At 35.2% G+C, this 23,595-nt stretch overlaps 1 protein-coding gene across 6 annotated transcripts in view; it reads left to right on the forward strand.

The window, feature by feature from the left end:
- The window catches only part of LOC149788915 (plasma membrane calcium-transporting ATPase 4-like), a 187,974-nt gene that overhangs the window by 160,585 nt on the left and 3,794 nt on the right, over nucleotides 1–23,595 (forward strand). For all 6 annotated transcript variants that reach the window (XM_089975044.1, XM_089975045.1, XM_089975046.1 and 3 more), the window contains 3 exons: nucleotides 4,322–4,504; nucleotides 12,531–12,770; nucleotides 21,407–21,532. In XM_089975044.1, the coding sequence (XP_089831170.1) occupies nucleotides 4,322–4,504; nucleotides 12,531–12,770; nucleotides 21,407–21,532 (549 nt within the window). The remainder of the gene's footprint in view (nucleotides 1–4,321; nucleotides 4,505–12,530; nucleotides 12,771–21,406; nucleotides 21,533–23,595) is intronic.

Raw genomic sequence — 23,595 nt, forward strand, 5'->3', positions numbered from 1 at the left:
ATAAAAGAAACGTTAAAAGGAATGAAAATCCAACAAACTTAAAATCTAGCACCCCTGGTCGTGTGTCGGGTGAACCCATTTCATTTGATCAATCGAACACTTATAAATGTTATTGTGTATGTTACATAAACTGCCCTAAATTAACCAACTCTTTCATTACTGTGATCAAAGATAACAAGGCAGTCAAGTGAAATGAATACTTCGTAAAATAAAGAGCTTGATTTCACAGATACGTTCCATCGTCGGCAAGCGAGTTTTTGGAGAATTCTTGAACTGGTACTTAGAGATATCCTCAGGGATGATAAGAAGTTTCATTATTACTTCCAATGAAATCACGACATCAGTATTGTACTAATTGAACAATGAAAAAATAGAGTTTCGATGCAGATGATTGTCACACGAAATAAATGTTGTGTGTTTTTGAGGGAAAAAAGGAATCTTGTTTGGTGGCGTATCAACAGTTTATCTGGTTCCCTGCTCTTGGGACTCCCGATTTAGCAGGATAATATTAAACACCACTTCAGGAACCAGACTCGTCAAGAAAACAAAAAGCAATAACGTAATACACAGATTTTTTTCGCATACACGTGATGGTTGTTGAAATCAGTTGGAACGATCTTTCATATGTTGAACATCTTGAAAATAAATGTTATTTAACCCTTTATGTCATGCAAGCGTCGTTGGATGCCTATACTCCATTTGCATGGAAGCGACTTTTGACACCTCTACTCCATTCGCATGGTAGCACCTTTTGATGCCTGCTGTAAACATCAGCCGTTTTGAGCTGGTTTTTGGATCACTGCCATCTCGCCTCTGTCTGCATGGGTTCGAGCCTAAGATTCGGCCAATGTGGGTATGTAGGAAAGCTTGCCAGTAGCTTCTCGTGGGTCGGTGGTTCTTTTCGGGGTTTTTCCGGATTCTTCCTCCACCATAATACTGGCTGCCATGTATAGCCTATTGTGTGCTGGAAAATGGCATTAAACCCCACACCAACAACAACAACAAGGTCTCAACAGGTAACATTAAATGGACACCTATCTGAAACTAAAATTATGAGTTTTGTAGTGCCACAAGGTTATATCTTGGGGCCTTTATTTGTTTTGTTCATAAATGACCTCCCTCTAAAAAATAGGAGATGCAGTCTAGTCAGCTGACACTTATGCTGATGACCGTACTTTGTTGCGCAAAGTAACCAAGCTGAAATTGAAAAAAACATTCAAACTGCTCTCAACAGACTTTAAATATGGTGCAAGGAAAATTGTATGATCCTCAGTACAGACAAAACATGGCAGAAAAGAGCAAGACTGCAAACTGCTATGCTGCATGTTCTTTTCTTTATGATAACACTGATCTAAGAATGGTGTGTTTAGATAGAATTCTTAGAATATTTGTTGATAATAACTTGCAATGGTCTCATCAAATAAATTATATTTCAAAGAAAATAAACTGTTACATTTGGCTCCTAAAGAATATCAAGGCCTTCATTCCATTACATTAGAAAGCACTTTTTACAAAAGTTACATTCAAATGCAATATAGTTTGGTGGAAAACAACTGCTACATATATCAGGAAAGGGCATGTAAAATAATTCTTGATCAGCAGACAGAAAATGTTCAAACTGCAATGCTTGTGTTCACAGTATTACTTTATCTCAAGGAGCTGTTAAACAGAATTTTGTGAATCTTGACAGAAAGCATCATTGTGTAATGGCCATTTAGCGCTGGACAAATGATGCAGACATGCTTTCACAGACTTTTGAACAGATTTGTACAGAAAGAATTCTTTTGACCCAGATTTCATGATTACATTTGGCTGTTAGGTAGATGTTGGCCAGGTGAGCAATCTTGGGCCCACATAAGCCTCATTTGTATGACTCAGTGAAATATGATACATATTATGGTTATCATCTTAAGATAGTTTTTTATGCTCTTGTTTTTGTAAGAGTTGTTGCCCTTTTTGACTTTTTAAGTTGGATGCAGTATACAACATAAATTGTGAATGCATCTGTCATCATCAAGATGTACATTGTTCTTGCACTATTTTTAATTAAGACTTGTCAACATCATGGGGTTAGAGGAGGGATTTGGGAGAGAGGGGAGTATATTGTTTCAAGGGAATTTACTTAGATTTACATCATGGCCAGATAGTGTCACAAACAACAGTTAAGACTGTACCACAGATTAAAGGTCATCATAATGGAAGGGTTATATTCATCTGAATGTACTGAATGTACTGTGCATGAAAATTTTCCTCTTGATTTTTAACTCTTGAACACCTTCACAAATAAAACAGTCTGATCAAAATCAGAGATCTAATGGACACCTACAAGATGTTTTGTTGGCCTTTCCATTCACCAGTCAGATTACAACTTTCACATTTATACAAGTATAAAAGCTTCATTCAGAACATGTCGTTACAAATTATAACTACTCAAAATGCAACACTTGTCCTGATAGGTTAATAAAAATAAGTGGACAGGTAATTTCATAGGTCAGTAGAACAAGAACCTGTATCACTGCCTATCAGATCTACATATTATAAGTAGATCTTGAATTTAATTCATATTGTAGCCTGACTATAAATATAGTGTAACCTTTAGGGCTTGAAAATCTTAGTTCAGTTCTGGTTTTTCTTTTGAAATGAACTTGGCATTTACCTTTCACTTAGATCTTTTATGGTTTCATAAATTGTTGTTACTGCTTAATAGTTTTAAAGGACTAAATGAACTGAAGCTGAATTTGGTATGAAAACCAAACAAACAAAAACATTTATCATTGAACTTCTGTGAACATTTCATAGATATATGGCATCCACAGATTCTAAACACATTTCACCATTACATATTTGTCATAATTTTAACAAACACAAATTGTATACATGTACCTCCTCTTCATTTTTTTCAAGATTGGAATAGGACGTACAGTGTTCTCATGACATATGTTCACCATGGCAATTCACTAGACTCACAAAATTGCCCAAGCAAACATTTCTACCTGGACTTGAGAAATCAAACTCTTGCCTTCTGACCAAACACTCTAATGCGGTGTGCAAATGACACATCTTCTAATGATGATGTACAGTATACTGAGTTTCCTTCCTTGTTGTAAAATGGCTTACATCTTGTAAAGTCAAAAGTAAAGTGTAATTGAAAGCTTAAAAGTCTATAGACATAGCCTTGACCTTGATGCTAATATCGACAGTGAGGTAGGCAACACACCATCCAACATGGATGCACAAATATACAAAGGTGAAGTTTATTCCTTGGATTGAAAGTTATATAGAATGCAGTGAGGAAATGTAGATACTGTGTTCCGGGCTTTTTTTGAAAAGACTCAGTGATAGTAGATTGGTCTATATACTGTATAATTTGTACATTTGGTTTTATTAATGTCAGAAGGCAGAAGTTTAGTTTCTTAAGTATATTATTTATGTATTTTTTTTGGATGAAACCTGGTGTACATATATCATCATTAGAAGGTGTCTTGTGTATTCTACATTGGTAGTCCTGTCTGTAAGATCAAGGTCACATGTCATTATTATAGGTTTTTCTTTCTTTCCTTTCCTTTTCAAAACATTCAAGATAAGGTGAGAATTTGCTGTTTATACAATGGAACATATTGAGGGTCATTTTGTAAAAGTTAAGGTCATTGCCAGTCTTGCAGGTTTCACTAGTACCATGTGTTTGAGGTCGTTGAGTGAATTTTGGTACACTTGTATAATGTCACTAGAATATGACTTTACAGTGAGGGAAAAAATTTCACTAATTTTGTTTTAGATTCAGAATAATGATTTTATGGTCATGGAGAATAAAAAGCTATTTTAGTCAAATTTTTAACCAAATATGTTGCTACATTTTCGTAGTTAAGATGGGTACAGAAGCCATTTTATGACTTCATGAGCAAGACAATCAGTCCATGGAATTGTGTTACATATCAGGATATAAATGCTCCGGTGGCCAAGTTTTTAGGATGTCAGCTTTTGATGCGGGAGGTCACTGATTCAATCCCTGGCTGAGTCATACCAAAGGCATAAAAATAGTACTAACAGCTGCCTCACCTAGCGCTCAGCATTAAGAGATTAGTGTTTGAACTGGTCAGCCTGGTGTCAGGATAATGTGACTGGGTGGGACATGATGCTACATGTCTGCGGCATGATGCCCCAGTGCTAGACATCAGTATAAATTGTCATATTGCAGACATCATAGCAATATGACTGAACATTTTTTAAGACTATGTTACAAATCCAAAACACACACAGGGAGGATATTTATGAATATTTGTGTTTAAACTCATTCTTACAATGTTGTTATTGTTTTTTCCAGGTATCTCAGGCAGTCCGGTAGATATAGAACACAGGAGAGAGGTATATGGAACCAATGTTATACCTCCCACTCCACCAAAGTCCTTTTTACAACTTGTGTGGGAGGCAATTCAAGATGTGACTTTAATTATTCTTTTAGTTGCTGCAGTAGTGTCATTAGGATTGTCTTTTTATCCAGGAGAAAGTAAGTAGATTTCTACATTTCTTTGACTAGTTTCTACATTTTTTGGACTAGTGAATCAGTGTTTAAATATTTTCATCTTAGCTTACCAGGCACATTGCGGTACATTCAGAAATACAGTGGTAGAAACCTTTTTATGGTAACCAGCTCTAATAATGTCTTAATTAAGAATGCATTTAAACATTGACTTTTCAAACTCTTCAGGGTTATGCTAATATTTTCAAAAAAAATATGGTGTTCTGTTAGAGATATCAGTTTATTGGTTATCTCTTTTTCCACAAGAAGCCAGAGAAGTTTTTGATAAATCTGAATGGAAAAAAATGCTAAAAGTAGGGGAAAGTCAAGGACAAACAGGCAAGAAATTTGACATTTAAAATTTGTTTTGGTACAAAATGTTTTGAATAACTCTTGTCTGTTTTTTTGGTTACTTGGTTACTTTTGGTTGCTTAAAGTAAACTATTATTGGGAAAACGTAGACAAACCTACTACACAGTGCTTAATGATGATGACACAGACAGAATGCATAAACTGATAGTTGTTTTGTCTAATAATTTGTACAAATGATGCTGATCCATCATAATGTATGGACTGTATTACTAAAACAGTGTTTGCAACTTGGATCCCAAGGGGTGGGGGAATTATAGAATTTCAAAGAGACAGAAGAATACTGTTCAGTAGTTAATACACTTGCAGTGATAAAAAGGAAATGAGATACTCTTAATTCTATGACAGTTTTGCCATCATAATTTTTGACATCTGCTTTACACTGTCATCTTTACTTATTGAAACTTTTATTAGAAATAAACATCGTCACACCACTTGGAATCAAATTGTCATGTTCATTCAGACAAGGACAATCTATATTAAGCAGATTTTGCTCATGAAGAAGAGGGGCCCTGAGTGGTTGAGTGGTCTAAAGTGCTCTCCTTTATTGATCACTGCCATCTCACCTCTGCGTGGGTTCGAGTCTCGGATTCAGCTAATGTGGGTATTTGAGAAAGTTTGCCAGTAGCTTCTCGTGGGTTGGTGGTTCTTTCGGGGTTTTTCCTGGGTTCTTCCTTCACCATTAATACTGGCCACCATGTATAGCCTATCATGTGCTGAAAAATGGCGTTAAACCCCACAACAACAACAACTCATAAGACAGCTTAGCATCAGTCAGATGGACATGAGACAGTTGGTGTCAACATCTCATTAAGAAGTATCGGCCTGTTTACAACAAGTTTCAAAGGAAAAGACTTAAGTTGCTGTGGTGAGAATTGCATTTTATATTCTGACAACGAATATTGCTATCAAGAATTATTAAAAGATGATCCACCAATCTTATTTCTGCCACCTCTCCAAGTAAGCTGAGGTGCTCTCCCCAGTCTCACTTTCTTGTGAATTCCAGGATGAAATACTGCAGTTACTAGACCTTTTTGGATGGCTTGCTCTTTCGTTAAGGAAGAAAAGTCAAAATTTTCTGAGTGAAAGAAGAAATTGGTTTTTGCACAAAAATGTGACTTTTCTGCCACGTACAGTTACCAAATTTTTTGAATAGCTTGCTTGTGTAAGCAAGAATCCTATGGATCTTTAAGCCAAAAGATTAAGGTCACTGACTAAAAGTAAGAAAATCTGTTTCTACGTAATAAAAAGCCAAAGTTCTCCATCAACTGAAGTTACTAGGTATTATGGATGGCTTGTACTGCATGTAAGATAGAACCTTATTGATCTAAGGTTCAAAATATTAAAGGTCAATGTCACTTACTGAAAGAAAATAGTTTCCATAGATTAATTCTGCTTAACATACCTGGACCAAACTTTATGGATGGCTTGCACTTGGAGTAAGGAGTAAGTATATTGATTTGAGCTCAAGAGGTAAAGGACATAGTGACCGAAAGACAAGAACTTGTATCCACACAATAAAATTTCTACATCATTACATCATGCCCTAGACCAGACTTTATTAATGGTTTACACTTGCAGTTTATGAAGGAATAAGCCAATTTAATTTTGTGGCAAAAGATCAAGGCCATTATGACTGAAAGAAGGAAAGTTTTGTAGGCTCACAAATTTCAGTAATCTACATTAGAGGATTATTTAACTCGTTAAACCCTGGAGATTTTTTTTTGTTTTCGCCTGAAATGCGAGTAAGAGCCACATTTTGTGGACTATTTCTGAATACTTTCTAATACATCGACCTCCTAGTGATTTTCCATTAACTTAATACCTAGTTGTATTAGAAACATTGTTTTTAATTTGCTTATTCACTTGTGCATGAGCAGAAGGGTAAAAGTTCCCTTTTTTGCTTAACAAACCCATCATTTTTGTATCGAGACCACTCTTTATTTCAAATGCCCATCTTATCCTACTTTTTGCAAAGGTTCTTCTGTCTGTGTGCAGTTCAGACCAGTCTGCCTTAGATCTGAGACAAAAAAGCTCTCAAATTTGGACACAAAATTAGATTCCGACCACAGACGAATTTTGGGTGGAAAAAATTCGGGTTCAAAAAATTAGGTCTTTCCCTCTGTATTTTGCAGTGCAACTAGAACTTCCAGATTATTTGGTATCATTGTAGAACTACATCTGTCTACCTTTCTAAAACACCACCCACATTATAAGTGTATCATATATGACTTTGACGCTACTCCTACCTCCTGCCACTGGGTGGGTGTATAATGTACTGTTCAAGTTACTCATGGTTAAAGCTGATGACTTTCAGATTAAATAATGTGTATACATTAATTCTAACAATTATGGTATGTTAGATTCACAGGTAGCACAATATGTACATTCAGCTGGCTGTTCAATATTCTCCAAAATATAGGAGTATTTACCCACAAAGAAGTGCATTTATCATAATGTGTGTAAACTGTTTTTGTGGTCCACATTTTTGGAAATGTATTTAATTATTTGTGGTATTGGAAGTTCTTTTATTATTATGCATAGCTTATTTCCTATTTCTGTGACATTTGTTTCATACTTAATAAAGCTATACATGTATAAATGAAATTTTACCAATGTTAGTCATCAAAGCATCATGGTCTAGTTCTTGTATCATGATGTTTACCATTTTGGAGAGGCTGTATCGAGTATTTATTATTATTATTATTATTATTATTATTATTATTATTATTATTATATGTGAATACATTATTTGTCAACAATAAACGAGAACCAGTTCACATTTGTGTGATTTTTTTTACAATGTTACAGTTGTATAATGCTACAAAAAAGAAAAAAAAAATAAACAGAAAAAAAGAAAAAGCCCTCCTCCCCCCAACTTCAGCAACAATGGAGTTCTGAAGGGGGAGGATTACCTAAAGTTGACATGCTAGACAGACTTCCAAAGATACAAAATACATTTGTCCAATGCGTAATGTACATGCCTTAGGCTAACATACTACTGTAAATTTAGAGTCCTGTATTTGTTTTGCTAGCAGATTTTAGCACAACACAAGGTCTTTTTTTCATGCTTTTGTTTTTCTGAAGTAATTTGGTTATTGTTCTTTTTGTCCTGAAGATTGCAGATATCTTGTGAGTTCTTGCAGTCTCTGTTTTTTTAATATGAAGAAAAATTTATGTGGGTGTGGGTGGGTGGGTGGCATGGGTTCAAAATTCAAGAAGCTGATGGTAATTGCCTTATCTGTGCATCCATCTGTTTTTTCTGTATCAGAAATAAATTTGGTTTTGCTATTAGCAAATGTGGCTTGTACTGTGATAAAAAATGGCTATCTTGCAATTCCAATTTTTTCGTGTTGTCTCATGACCTTTATGTTGCCTGGAAGCAGTATTGATCAACCTTTCAATGAATCAGAGCTCCGACTTTCCAGCATACACTTGGTCAAGCAATCACTAAAGACAAAGTTATTTTCCTTCCACTCATTCCATGTTAATGGCAATCAATAAATTTCCCAGCAAATCTTGTAAAAATTGCAGGCAGTTTTTTGGGAGTTGGATCAAGCCCATTATTTATTGATCATAGGGGAGGGGAGAGGTGTTATAGTAACTTTGGAAACTGACTCAAAATTATTTCAAGAAAAATAAAGTAAGAAATTACTCTTGTAATTTTCCTAGATACAAGTAAGATGACAGTCATCTTACAAGATGCATAGATTGTTGAAAATGAAGTATTGAACTTGATAAATAAATTTGTTATAAGTGCTGCAAAGAATGGCCCCTTCAACCCCCCCCACCTTCCAAAAAAAAACTTGTTCTGGCTTGCTGATTGACATGTAGTAGTGGTGATAGAGAAGTAAGGAAATTTTCAATTTTTAGCCCTTACCCTGCTCAACATGATGAGGTGAGCTATATGTATCTAGAGATGCTTAGATATAAGAATTGGGTCACCAGCTGAGTAATTAAGAATATTATAAGAAAATAATGTTCTAAATTAAAAGTGCTAATGTGATGACCTGTAGCTAGGCCTCACAAACCACTGGGTGGATCACCATAAAAACGGATTGCCATAAAACTTTACAGTGACAATCTTGATAATCCTGTTATCTTTATTCCACGGGAACCATAGTTGTATCCAATGGAGTTTTCACTGAAAGTCTTTTTGTGATGTCTTGTTAGTCTTAAATTAATATGGTGCCAAAAATACCTCATTTTTTATAGCTAGTTCTCCTAACAGATTTCCATATGCAGATCTAAAAATAAAAATTTTAATTCAAGAATTCCTTGTTACATGTAGGCTGTTACAAAATGCAACAGAAAAAGAGTGAAGACAACAAGCTTTGTAAAATCTAACAAGTAATTTATTTCCCTGGAAAAACAAGGTACAAATGAGAAAAAGAACTTAGTTTTACAAATCAAATCCAAAAATAATCCAGGTAAAAATTAGAAGTCCTAGTAATAGAAAAAACCTAATGAAACTGAGTTTGAATTAAAATGACATCCAGAATGGAAGGCAATGATATCTGCTGTTGATCTGCATCATACTGATGTGTCAACTGTTCTTTGTTGAATCACGGAAAATAATATTCCAGTGTTTGAATTCTCAGTAAATTTTGATAACTGTCTTTGTCCAAGAATTAATTTAGAGCACAAGTATTTCCAGGGACAAATAATCTCTTGGAATCAAAATGATTTGAAGAAAACAAAATAATTAGCCAATAAAACTGGTCACAACATAAAACACTTCAACTTCTCACCATTTAAGGCAAGTAATGACTATTCTTTCTCAAAACATCAATAATGCATCTAAGTATGGCCTAGATTTCACTTATGAATCTTACTCTAAGAAAGAATATTTATAAAAAAAATCCTTAACAAAGTTGTTTACTTCAACTCAAACTGGTTCTAAATCAAGTCAGGAGTTAGGTGAGCATTAGATACAGAAGTTTCTATTATTAGTTGTTTATGAAAAACAGTCAGGTCAGACTGAACTGAATTTCTGGACATTGTCAAATCCAGTAAATTAATTTACATTACAATAGCATGTAATGGAATAAAAAAAATTAAGACTGGTAACAAACAAACAGTTAAGTTAAATTGAAGATATAAAACAGTCACAAATGAAAACTGTGCCAATGTGACATCCACTATGCCTACCACAGAAGCAGTCTTGAGAAATCTTGTCTCCACTCCTCCTGAATAGATGGTTTTATAACTGTTGGGGGTTTCAAAGAAAGACTTTTGCTGTTTTATTCCAAATGCCCAGGGAGATTACTGAATTCTTTTAGAACTGTCCAAACGCCATCAGCCAATTAAAAAATTAATCCAGTCATCATTAAATCATTTTAAATGTCAACACATACTTAAGCATCTGTTATATAACCTTTGTAGTTTTATGCTCAGAACAAACCCTGTCACAGAGGCAAAGTCTTAACACATTAACCCCTAGCGACAACTTTACGGGGCAGGAGGTAGTAGCCTACTACCGAGCTCTGTAGCGTCATGGTCATGTATGATACACTAAAGTGGGTGGTATTATTGAAAGGTAGACAGATGTAGCTTTACAATGATACCAAATAATCTGGAATATCTAGTTGCACTACAAAATACAGATAGATAAACCTCATTTTTTGGACCTGACTTTTTTTTACGCAAAATTCGCCCGTGGTCGGAATCCCATTTTGTGTCCAGATTTTAGACTTTTTGGTCTCAGATCTAAGGCAAACCGGTATGAACTGCAAACAGACAGATGAGCCTTTGCAAAAATTAGGATAAGATGGGCAATTGGAATAAACAGTGGTCTCCATACAAAAATAATGGCTCCGTTTAGCAAAAAAAAGGAAAAAAGATGTCCAGCTTTTACCCTTCTGCTCATGCGTGAGTCAAATAGCCAACGAAAAATGATGTTTCTAACACAACTAGGCAGTATGTTATTGAAAGATGACAGGGGATTTGGTGTTTATTCAGAAATAGCTTTCAAAATGTGTTTCCTACTCGATTTTCAGGCAAAAATGGCAAAAACCTCCAGGGGTTATTGTGTTAACTAAAGATAATCGTACAATTTACAGCCCTTAATAAATTTTTTTATAGATAAAAGTCAAACAGCAGTGGTTCTTTCTCACTATAGGATCACCTGTAATGGTATGTACATGGGAAATGTTCTATTTGTTATGGGTTTAACCCCATTTTTTAGCACATGATAGGCTATTCTTGGTTTTCAGTATTTTTGGTGGAGAAAGAACCTGGTAGAACCCTGGAAAGAACTTCAGACCTACAGGAAGCTACTGGCAAGCTTTCTCACATACCCATGATGACTGAGCCAAGACTTGAACCCACGACAGAGGTGAGCGGTTAGTGATGTGTAAGTGCAAGCCCCTTAGATCACTTGGTCGGCCAATGAATATTTTAAGCCATCAGCGGAAGACCTGCAAGCTACCACCGCTGAAGCATTATTTGTGAGTTTTCTTGTCAAACACAGTCTACCTTTATCAGCTGGAGACCATATTAAACATTTGTTCTGACAGCAGGCAAGAAGTCTGAACTGTTTAGAAAACAAATTTACAATCAAGCAGTTGAGGAAGTTCAAGTCTGCCACAGTATCATGTCTTGATAAATAAATATTTCTGCTTATATGTAGTGTTTTAGTTTTAAATTGCGGTCTTGATATAGTGTAGTATTGATGATCAGAATGGATGGAGTTATTGCCATGGTATCTTTCACTAATTCATGTCCAAATGCACGACTTCTTATCCATATTTTCACTAATTGTGAAGGTTGGCAGCTATGTACATCCTAATACATTGACTTACAAGAGATTTCCTGTTAGCCTAATGCCTAGTTGTGTTAGAAAGAGCGTTTTTCATTTGCTATTTCGTTCCCGCTTGAGCAGAAGGGTAAAAGTTGGAGTTCTTTTTTTTGTTGTTGCTCAACAGCCTGATCGTTTTCATATCCAGACCACTTTTTATTCCAAATGCCCATCTTATCCTACTTTTTGCAAAGGTTTGCCAGTCTGTGTACAGTTCGGACCAGTCTGCCTTACATCTGAGACCAAAAAGTCTAAAATCCAGACATGAAATCAGATTTAACTACAGGTAGCTTTGGGGGTTGGGGGGGGGAATCGGGTCCCAAAAATTACGTTAAATTATGTTTTTTCCCTCTGTATTTTGTAGCACAACTAGAAAGTCCAGATTATTTGGTATCATTGTAGAGCTACATCAGCCTACCTTTCTATAATAGCACCCATTTTAGTGTATCTTAAATGACCTTGATGCTACAGAGCTCAGAAGTAGGCTACTACCTCGATGCATTAACGTGGTGCCAGGGGTTAATGAGTTGATGCTTGTAATGATTTATCTGGGTTCATAATGTTAGCAGATTTATGTATATTATAACATGCACACGTACATTAGGTGTCTGGATTATTGAATCTTGTGTATATTATAAAAGTATCAGTACAGTAGGTGTATGGATTATGGAAGTGTTATATACATGCCCCAGTACAGTTGATGTCTGGATTGTGTAATTCCTGTGTACATTATACATACTCAAATGTCTGTATTATTGAAGTCTTGTGTACTTTATACATGCACAGTAAGGTGTCCAGATTACTGAATTTTTCTTTAAGCTTTCAGTATCTCCTATCTCTTTTCAGCTACATCTGGGGATTCTTCAGAAAAGGAAGCTGGGTGGATTGAAGGGGTAGCAATTTTAGCAGCTGTTATTGTTGTAGTTTTAGTGACAGCTTTTAATGATTGGCAGAAGGAGAGACAATTCCGTGGACTTCAGAATAAAATTGAACATGAACATAGGTTTAACGTTATTCGAGGAGGAGAAGTTTTACAAATTCCTGTGGGAGAAATTGTGGTGGGAGATATATGTCAAGTTAAATATGGTAAGTAATGGTAAAATAGTACATAGTAGTCAATATTTGTTGTGACCAATCATCCATAGTAACAAGTTAACACTGCAAACATTTCAGGGTAACTCTTTTTTGTAGAAAATACTTGGTTTAAATTTGTGAAAGTCCAAGTTCCCTAAAGAAGTATCATATCAAAGAGCTTCTGTCGCACAGGTTGAAAGTCAGTGCACTCTACAAGAATGTGTTTCAGTAGGATGTACAGTAATGTGGAGAAGGCAGAGAGACGTTAAACTGAACTGCATTGCAGTTAAACTAGTGCTTGGATACATTATAAAATTATCACTGATTTTTTTTTCTCAAACTTGAATGCTAAGTTGACAAATAGATTTTGATTACATTATTAACATGAACAGTTCTATGCCTCTTCCTTGATAATTTGCGCACAACATGGTCCAGAAACATAGACCTGGACAATAAGCGAGGGCATGAGTATCGAACGGACCTAAAAAGGAAATATAAGAATTGATGCCATTCCTGCTGGACTTTGAGAAAATGGAGGGTGGGATAACAGGTCTGTTTAGTGGCTGAATACTTATTTTATAATTGTATTGGGAATAATCATCAATAGAGATCTTTTTGTAATGAAGTTCACTTTTCTGAATAAGTTTCCTTTTGTTTTCAAGATAACCAGCCTATCAAAGGTCGCTAGCTTTACTCGAGCTGGTTTGAACAACCATCACCTGTATTATGTCACTGCTTTTTGTTGTTGTTGATTCACAACCAAACAAGATTTCTTCATTGAAAAGGCTAGGAACATTTATTTTGTGAAACAACAATCAACATCAAGGCTCAATATTTTAAAATTGTTCTGTTAGTAAAATATTGATGTCCTGATTTCATTTCAAGTAATAGTGAAGCTTCTTCTCGTCCTTGAATAAGTCTCTGAGTGCCAGTTAAGGAATTTTAATTTACTTGCAAACTCAGACACTTCTCCACAATGAACTGTATCTGTGAAACAAAGCTTTTTAAACACCCTCCCCCAAAGTAATTTTTAGTTTTTTGGAATTTTTTTGGCACTCTTTGATCACATTTGTCAGTGAGTAACTAGGCTAGCTTAAGGTAGTATAGTTACATTAAATACACAATCAGCTGATCAGTTGTAATAACCGGACATAGGATCAGGGCCACTTGCTTTTACGCAGGTAGGATTGGCATGCCTTTTAAATTTTCTTTTATTCCACCCCATTTATTTGATTTTGATACCAAAGATGTAATTAATGCAATAATGCAGAACAGGTTTGCTTTAAGTCAGTGCAACAACACAGATATCGAAATATGGTTGTCACTTAAGCTCTGACAGAAATGCTTGTGGACATAGCTGTTATGGTAGATTGACATATTTCGTGGTAGATATACAGGAGGGCACAATGCATTTATGATGATTACACTTAAATTGAAATGGCACATATCTCGCTTTACAAAATTGGTATTTATTTATTTATTATAGTGTTGCCTCCTGTAGCATTAGTGACATTTTCATGATCAAAATTTCATTGGATATTTTTTTAAGGTGTACTAAGTATTGGTTTGGAAAGAAAATTTGTCAAAATATATGATGTCTTGTTAAAAGATGAGAATTTCATACTGTTTATTCAGATTTCCAGGTACTGTCAGCCCTTTTCAACGATAAAATGAGCAATATCAAGGTTTGCGTTAATAATTTTGATAGCAATTTTCTTCATGTTCAACTAATAGGGGTCAGTTTTTTTATTTTCTAGTTTTAAAAAATGGGATGAATGCCTGACCACATATTATAAGCAGGTTTGTGAGTTATCAGGGTAGTGGTGCACTTGATTGGATGAAATTACTAATAAAACTCCTGTTGCTATATACTGTAAAACCATTATGCATTGACATGTTAAAACATTTAAAAAAATCAAAAGTCACAAAAGCAATATATGCAGAAATATGCAAGAAATAGTTATATGCTTCAGTTATCAAATGATTGCAAATTTATGTATTAAAAAAAGCCTGTTTCAAATAATGATTCGAAGAGAAGAGAACTTTTACTCCCACATTTAAAAGCACCTGCCATATTCTTTGGAGGAGGTGTGTACCATAGTTGATGTATATGTTTTACTAACACAGTGCAGGTTCAATTTCTACTGTTGGGTCAGTCTAGGTTGGCTACCCTGGTGCCCTTGGAGAAGGCACTATACCTAATTTGCCTTAGCAAACCTGCCAACCCTTATGATTTTGCTGCAAGTTTTACGAAAATGACCCTTAAAATATGGACTTAAGGAAATTATGGAATAGTGATTGTTGCTGTAAAATTATGCTATTTGGATCCAATTTTCATGTTAGATTTAATTGAGTTAGTCAGGGAACCAGATGTTAAATTGCACATATTTTTTCATGTAAAGCATCTGCATGAAGAAACCGTTAATTATAGAACTTTCAAAAAATGGCATCTAACAAGCGATACATGTTGAAGACAAAAGCATCTTAAAAAGTGTTAATACAGAAGAATAAAAAGGAATGTTCAGATTCTTGTGAATAAGAGCTGGAAGGGTCACATTTACATTTATTAGACATCACATGAGGATGTACACTTCATGGCAAGAGGTATGATTACTGTCTTCATGTGAAATGGAAACAAATTCCAAGAATTACATGAAGTAGACAGCAAAAAACAGTCAATGAGCTTGCATAGGGTTTGGAATTGCAGTTTGTGCAACTTGTACTGGAGGTAAATAAAGTCTGTGTACTTTATAAAATTGTTAGTTGAACATTATGTTCACTGTCACTGTTATCAGTTTCAGATAATAAAAAAAGTTTTCCAAACTTTACAGGAGCAGTACATGATATTTTGTTACACCTTATTGAAAACTGGTCTGACTTATGAAAGAAAATCAGCTGCCTTACTGAGACAGTCTTGTTAGGTTGGCAAGTCTGTCTTGGCATGTGTGTTAGGATTTTTAACATAGCTTTAACAATTTGAGTCTTATTGCTATGATATCTGCAGGGTGGGAGTTTATAGGATTGTCTAGCACTGGCATCATGCCACAGACATGTAGCATCATGTCCCACCTAGTCACATTATCCTAATACTAGGCTGACCATTCTTTCCACTAACATGGTAATGCTCAGTGCCAAGCGAGGCAGCTACTAGTATCATTTTTTTAAAGTCTTTAGTACGACTCCAGGAGTTCAATCCACAACCTCCTGCAACCCTTTAACCACTTAGGTCACTGGAATGATCTTTTGTCATGGCACTAAATAACATAATTGTATTGCTGTGCTGTAAAACACCAAGCCAGACCAACCAACTAATCCCCCTCCCCTCCTCTCTGTTGAAATGTGCAGCATTAGGGATTTTTATGTGACTTTTTATAAACTTTGAAGTGGGTTGAATTTTACTATGAAATCTGCCAGGAATTTACATGCTATACATACATAATGCCAATTAAAAAGATAGCTATACTGTAATTATTTAGTTAGATATTCCATTGTCAAATTGATTATTGTATACACTAGCTGCTAAGTTTAGGATTTTCATCAAATATTTGACTTTGAGCATATTGAGTTCTCTGAAAAATATCCATGTTTTGGTTAGATTGTTGGCACGTTTCCTTTACAGAATATATGATTTTTAGTATGTTTGCAAACATGTACATTAATGTTAATGATTTCCATCCATACCATCAACATGTCACTTCCTGCAAGTCTTGTTTCTGTTCAGTAAGCATTAAATGGATTGAAAACTCATTTGGTGAGAGGTTTTAAGTTTTCAACTTTCAACATTTGCTGATCACATTTGACAGTTATGGCCCTTGTAAAGCTTACAGTTTTGGCAATTCATATTGGACCAAAACTTCATCAATTGTACCATACTGGCACGGTAATTTCTGCCTTATGAAAAGATGAATATTTTTTACCAGAGATCTGCATCTATACTTTCAGAAATTTATCATATTTCTGCTGGGTACATAGTGTTTGATTTTATGGATTTAACTCCATTTATTCAGCACACAATATGCTATATTTGTTGGCCAGTATATTTGGTGGAGGAAGAAACCAGGAAAACCCAGGGAAAGACCACCAACCCATAGGAAGTTATTGGCAAGCTGTCTCACACCCCACATTGGTTGGGCATGGAGAATAGTTCAACATTTAGTTTGTTTTTCTTTTCTCTTTTTTTGTTGCATTCTTTACTGATTTCTTTACATGATGCTGTCATGGAAATGTTAGGAATCTGGTGTTTAATGAGTAAAATAACAAGGTTTCTGTTATGTGGCTTTGATATAAGATTTTTTGCCCCTTTTTTCATAATTTTGGAAGAATTTTCATCAGGTTTTACTGCTGGTTTTGCTTTGTTCTTGGTTAATGAACTTTATGCTTCTGTGCATTAAGCACAAATAACAACTGCTTTCTCAGATGATGCTTTATAAGATTGCATCCACAGAATTCTTTTCTACAGAATGTACTGATGATTATTCCCCTTAGTACAGGGAGATTGTGAAGAAACCCATCGAATGCTGTATGATTATTAGTGTGTAATTTTGGATCCACTCTAAAATCTATCAGTATATATTTTCTTAAAGTGATTATACAACTGCCAATTACTTGTATAGTGTTATTCCTTCAAGCACCTCTTCTCCTACACCTCTTCTCCTACTGGAATGATTGGCAAAGATTTTTTAAAAAATCAGTATTTAATTTTTTTCCTCAGAATTGCATGATTGGGGGGGGGGGCATATCATACAGAATTTGTGTTTGCTGTAAATAATCAAGTTTATAAAGAGATGAAATGTTGATTGGATGTTCATGGAGGGCAGTGTTTGAAATCAACAATCAGAACAAACTTGCCTGCTAGCAAAATCCTTTTAAATTTATATGTCCACTGAAAAATGCTGGCTTTGGGCTGCTGGTCAAGCAGCAATTATGATGCTGGATGCACTGGTATTTAGCTGCTGAATGGACATGGCAGTGGCCTGCTTTATATATGACAGTCAAGTCAATTGGATTATAGTAGTGTGCGTTCATATAGAACATGTACCACTGTTTAATGCACATAATGTGCTTATTAATTACTCCTGAGGGAGGGAATTGGAGCCACCTCCCCCAGGCATTTATGTACTCAAACAGTACTATTTAATTTAGCTGTTAGGTTGTAGGACTATTTAGTCCCTAACAACGTAAGTGCAAGTCTTTTACATGAGTGGGAACAGTGAAAGCACGCACTCATGTTAGTCAGGTTGGATTAAATTGCCTCAGGTGTCAACCCAAGCAGTATGTAACGCCCGCTGCGATTGGTCGGTAGTGATGATGTCACATTAGGACACCTGATCGTGTGGCAGGTGGAAATCGTTCCACTTACTGCCGCGTGTGTGATGTCCGAGCATGTCAAAGGAGGAAAAGGCACTCGGCAAGCCAGCCATGGATGTTGTGTACTTCCTGAAACGCTAGCCCATACTTATTTCAAATCAAGTCCAGTTGTACTAATGGACAACAAAAATACCAATAATGTGTTAGCCACCTGTGCAATTAGTTCAATTCATGCGAGTCTAATAATTTTTCTACTTTCCTAGTTAATCTAGCTAATCTAGTATAAGGTGTACATAAAAAGTCCCTACTTTCCTTATTTAAGTTAATATGTCTAAGTGACATTTAAGAGTTGTGTCACTGTTAGGTATTTGGTAGTTGTAAATTTTGAGCGGTGGTCCAGTGGTTCAAATTTGTAGGTTTTTGGTTAAACCAAGGAGGGAAACCCATATGACAGTGCTAATGGCCTGCTTTATATATGACATGAGTGGTAATCCACTTGCCCAAGGCTAGTAAATTTCCTTTGGGATTGGTAGTTTTAACAGTTTCAACGATCCCTTGACCAATGTTTTTGTGGCTGCCTGTGTCACTGGTTGTGTGTAGGCAGGAATAATACAAATTCAGCAGAACTAGTACATTTCTGAGTCAGCTAGTTCTTTTTAAAGAAATTTATGTTAAATTTAGATCCATATGACAAAAATTCAGTATGGCATTTCACTGGTTAACTCTGTTAATATTGGAAGCTGCTAAATCTTCTTTCCTGTGAATTACATGAAAACCTCATCTTGCCATTAGAAGAGTAACAATGTGCATTTAAACATATGGATGTTGACTTAAAGGCAAGAAAGTTGACCCTATCTTGGATAAACAGTCAGTTACATGCAAGTATGTAATCAATGGACTGGTGAAAACTTTAAAAAATGCTCAGAAATAGCATGGTTGATGACAAGTTTTTGCTGGAAAGGTTAAGGTTTATGAAGACAGATAAATCATCACACAGTTAATTGAGTCCTGGAAGTTTACCTTGCTGCAGTGGGTGTATTTGTTCTTGTCAGTAGCAGCTGACTTGTATCACAGTTTGAAGGAGTATTTTGGTTTTTAAATACCATATGAACCTGACAGTTTGATCCATACAGTTTGAGTCATGGGTGGGTCCAATCTTCAGGGGACGCAGCTTGGTGTTTTTATGAAAACAGCATATACAGTGGATCCTGCCACAGGGTAAATCTTTATACATAGGACACCTGTATATTAAGGACAACATTTATAAACCCCAAATTTGTGAAGTTTATTTGCATATTGTACCTACTACAGTATATATATATATATATATATATATATATATATATATATATATATAGTCACTTTTAAGTAGAGTCCAACTACAGACTGCAGACCCAGATATGTCATCACATAATGCACTGGCAGATATGGTTTTTCGCAATTTCTTTGGAGTAATCAGTAAAACAACAACATAGTCCCTGATCTGCTGTTACATTATGCAGCTTCAGATCAGGTTCTGTGCTGTTTGCAGTTGTGTGGTTTTGACTTGCTTTGATGATAATGTGTTGCCAAAATATGGTTAACATCTTTGCTTTCTTCATTATTTCCCACAGATCGTGTATCAGTATGCTGGTACAGTTTGTGACTCCAAATTTGGATGGGTGCTCAGAATTGTTGTTTCAAATTTGCAGTTTAAATCTTAAGAAAAATGAACAAGATAATTCTCTTTTAATGACTATTTAATCTGTAGGTTGCTTGGGAACATTGGGAATTAGTTAAATTTATGGACTTTTTCACAGCCTTATATCACACTGCTTTCTAACCCAAATATAATTGTTGTCACTTTTGCTGCAAATAAAAATTATATTGGCTCCTCTTGTGTTGAAATAATTAAATGTTTCACACTAGCTTCAATTCCAGGCCATATATGTTTGAAAAACTAATTTATTGCAATGGATTTTGCTTGGTTTGTCAGTTTTAATGGCACTTTTAAGATATTATTGGCTATATCTTGCAGAGGAAATAGGAGCGAATTGCTTTTCCCAAAGACATGCCAAGGCAGCCGAAATGGACCGATTTACACTTTTAAGAATAGTGAACTTTTGAAGAACAAAACAATTACCATTATATACTTGATTATAACATAGACCCTGAGCTGCAGTTGCATGATGCACCTGCAGATCAGAGTCTGTGTTTGTTCTGCTGATAAGTCCTATCAAAGTAAATAGATCCAGATCTATCAGTGCATTATGAAGAGCATTTGTGGTGTAGATATTTGAAAGGGATGGGGTTGGATGGGATGCAGATGTATTTGAAAAGACGGTGGTCAAAGATTTTATTATTAATTGATCAAGTATGTTTCATGTGAAGGCATAAAAGAAAATAAGACAGTGCCAGTTGCTTTTTTAAAAAAATTCTGTAATTCACTTAAGCTGATTGAGTAATAGGCTGGGAAGTGACTAAAAAGTTGAGTTTTACCCCCAAAAATGGCATGGTTTATGGGGTGTTTTGCACTCTCAGGGGACCCTGCCTGTTATTTGATTTTCTTAATTGTTATATGCTATTTCATCACCTAACAAAACAAAAATAATAAATTATTGATCACTTGTCGTCGGTTGTTCTTACTCTTTATATTACTGACTGCTGTCTACATAAAAATTTGCAAACTTCTTTAGTCTACACTTACTAAATAAAAGAGCCTTTTGAAAATAGAAATGAAAACTTGTTACAAATGCAAACAAAATCTATAAGATGAATTTCTGAAATAGTTCATGACCAGAAATCATCTGAATCAGTTGGCGCATGCACAACCGTAATGGATGGGGGAAACAACCATTACATAGCATGGTGACAGTTTTAGCAGTATAAATGTTTTGAAGTTGTCATAGTGTGTAGAATGTGCACTCTGTCAGAACAGTATGAAATCATTAAAGCCAATATTTAAAGAATTTCTTGGACATTTTTGGGGCTATTTGCATGAACAGAATTGTAGAGAAAGCATCAGGTACCATTCTCAAACCCATTTGAAAACAACTATAGTACTAGGGTTCATATTACAGTTAGAATATATCATTAATTACAATCTTCTGAATTTCATTTGCCTTTGATTGGTACCATTATATTATGATCAGAGCACAAAATAAGGATATGGTAATTTCCACTTGAATTAGAAAAATTATTATCAAAGAAATAAAATGGCTTCAAATTTGGTTCTATTGTGTTACTGTCACAATTAATTTATTGATATTTTGCACACTTATCATGTCATTCTGTCATTTTTTGTGTGGATCAAGTTCAAAAGTAATGTATAATGATTTAATCTGTCAGATTTTGTCTTGCAGGTGATTTGTTGCCAGTAGATGGTATTATTATACAAAGCAATGATTTGAAGATTGATGAGAGCTCTTTGACTGGAGAGTCTGACCATGTCAAAAAGGGAGAAAACACAGATCCAATGATGCTGTCAGGTATGTTGCATGATCCTAAAGTTTTAAAAAATTTCCTAAATCCTTCATGTTGCAAAGTCCTTTTAATTTTAAGGCTTTCATTTTTTGGGGAACCACCTGGATTTCTTGTTTTTTTGTGATGCCTTGATTACAGCAATATCAAATGTTTTTCCATGGAGGGATCATTACATTTATTTGTTTCTATTCCGATTCACTATTGAACTTCCAAGTGCAAAAACAAAATTTCTCTGATGCAGAATATACTGTTATTATTATCTCGTTTACGATAAGAGTGTGAAACAAGTATCACTTTCCAACCAGCAACAGCAATGGGATAGTGGCATCGTCATCTGTTTTAAAATTTTATTTTGAATTTTTTTAATGTTTATCAGTTTAAGTGGGTATAAATCATTGCAAAGTTACAGGTGAGACAGATAATCAGTGGAAAATAGAGATAATATGATGTTAGAATTACATTATTGTGTAATGATGCAGAATGGTTGTCCTTAATACACACTAGCGTTTTCAATTGCTGATGTTCTAATTAGCACCAGAGCCTTGGGTATGACAGAAGTTATGAAGTCTTTTTTTGTGTGTGTGGGGGGGTTTGAAGCCTTTGAAAGATGTTTTCATATGTAATCAATAATGTAGACCCACATGCAAGCAGCTTGATTTGCATTTGCAATGTCATTATGTGATGTCAGTCATTGTTGGGTCATTATGTGATGGCAGTCATTGTTGGCTGGTGTTCAACAGAGATCACTGTGGTGTCTATGCACACGGCTGGTTTTCCTTACCCATGGTTAATCTCATTATTAAAAATTTTATATACATCTTTTCGGGGGGGGGGGGCTTACAAAATAGGTCTCTTTCTTTAAATTTTTTAGACATTGTAGTCTTGTCCTGCCAAGACAATATCTGAAAAAAATATAAATTCTTGTAAATGGTTTATATCAATTGGACACATTTTGATCCCATCAATCTACAAAGCCTTGTCATTATAATGTACATGATGTCAAAAGTGACACAAAGCAAATTGACAGATAAATTGAATTTGCAACACCGTTTTCAGCAATATAATTTTTACCTATATTACATATTGAATGTGTGAATCTGTAAGAGTTTTTGTAATTTGTAGTTTCATTTACAATAGTCACAGCTCACGCTCTGGCGACCCAACATTTCCTTGTTGTCATTTTCTCTTCATTTTTTCCTTGGCTCTGTCTTGGTTCTCATTGCATAACAATAACAATTGAAGCAGGCCAGGTGTTCCAGGCTAATGCATTAGATGACATCAAATCACAGTGCATGCAGACCACATTTGAGCATATGATAGACACAAGTAGACTCGTACTTAAGGGTAATCTTTGTTGAAATGTTGGAGTAATTAACTTTCAGAAAAATGCAGATTGTTACATACCATATATACTTGCTTTTACAAGTATAGTGCAACTGCAGACTGCTGGGACCTATATCAGTCATCACATAATATGCTGGCTGATCTTGGTCTCTGCATTTTGTTGGAGTAATCAGTGGAGAGAAAAAATTTATACTAATTTGCTGGCACATTATGCAATGGCACATCAGGGTCTTTGTTGTTTGAAGTTGGACTTGAATTTTTTTATTAGTATATATGGTAGCATTCTATTCAGATATTCTCACTTTTAAATCAAGTGCAGAGCAAAATTCACAGATCCATATCTGCCATCACGTAATGCACAGGCAGATTTGGGTCTTTACAGTTTGTCAGGAGAAATCAATAGAACAAAGAAAATAAACCCTGATCTGCTGGCATATTAAGTGACAGCAGATCAGGTTCTGTGTTGTTTACAATTAGACCATACTTTTAAGTGAATTTATTTTGTTGGTCAGAGACATTCAGAGCATGCTGTAGTTTCTTCATTTGCTATCTGAAGGCAGTGTTGTGGTTAATATGCTGGACTCGTGACCGAACATTGGACCAGCCGGGGTCAGCTACCATGTGTGCTTAGGCAAGGCACTTTACTCCAATTGCCCCTGTACTAAATAACATACCAGTGTTGGTGTGCTTTAAAGCACAAAACCAAAACCAAGACCATACCATA

The sequence above is a fragment of the Sinohyriopsis cumingii genome, chromosome 11, assembly GCF_028554795.1.
Source record: "Sinohyriopsis cumingii isolate HCF-2022 chromosome 11, ASM2855479v2, whole genome shotgun sequence".
Classification (NCBI taxonomy): domain Eukaryota; kingdom Metazoa; phylum Mollusca; class Bivalvia; order Unionida; family Unionidae; genus Sinohyriopsis; species Sinohyriopsis cumingii.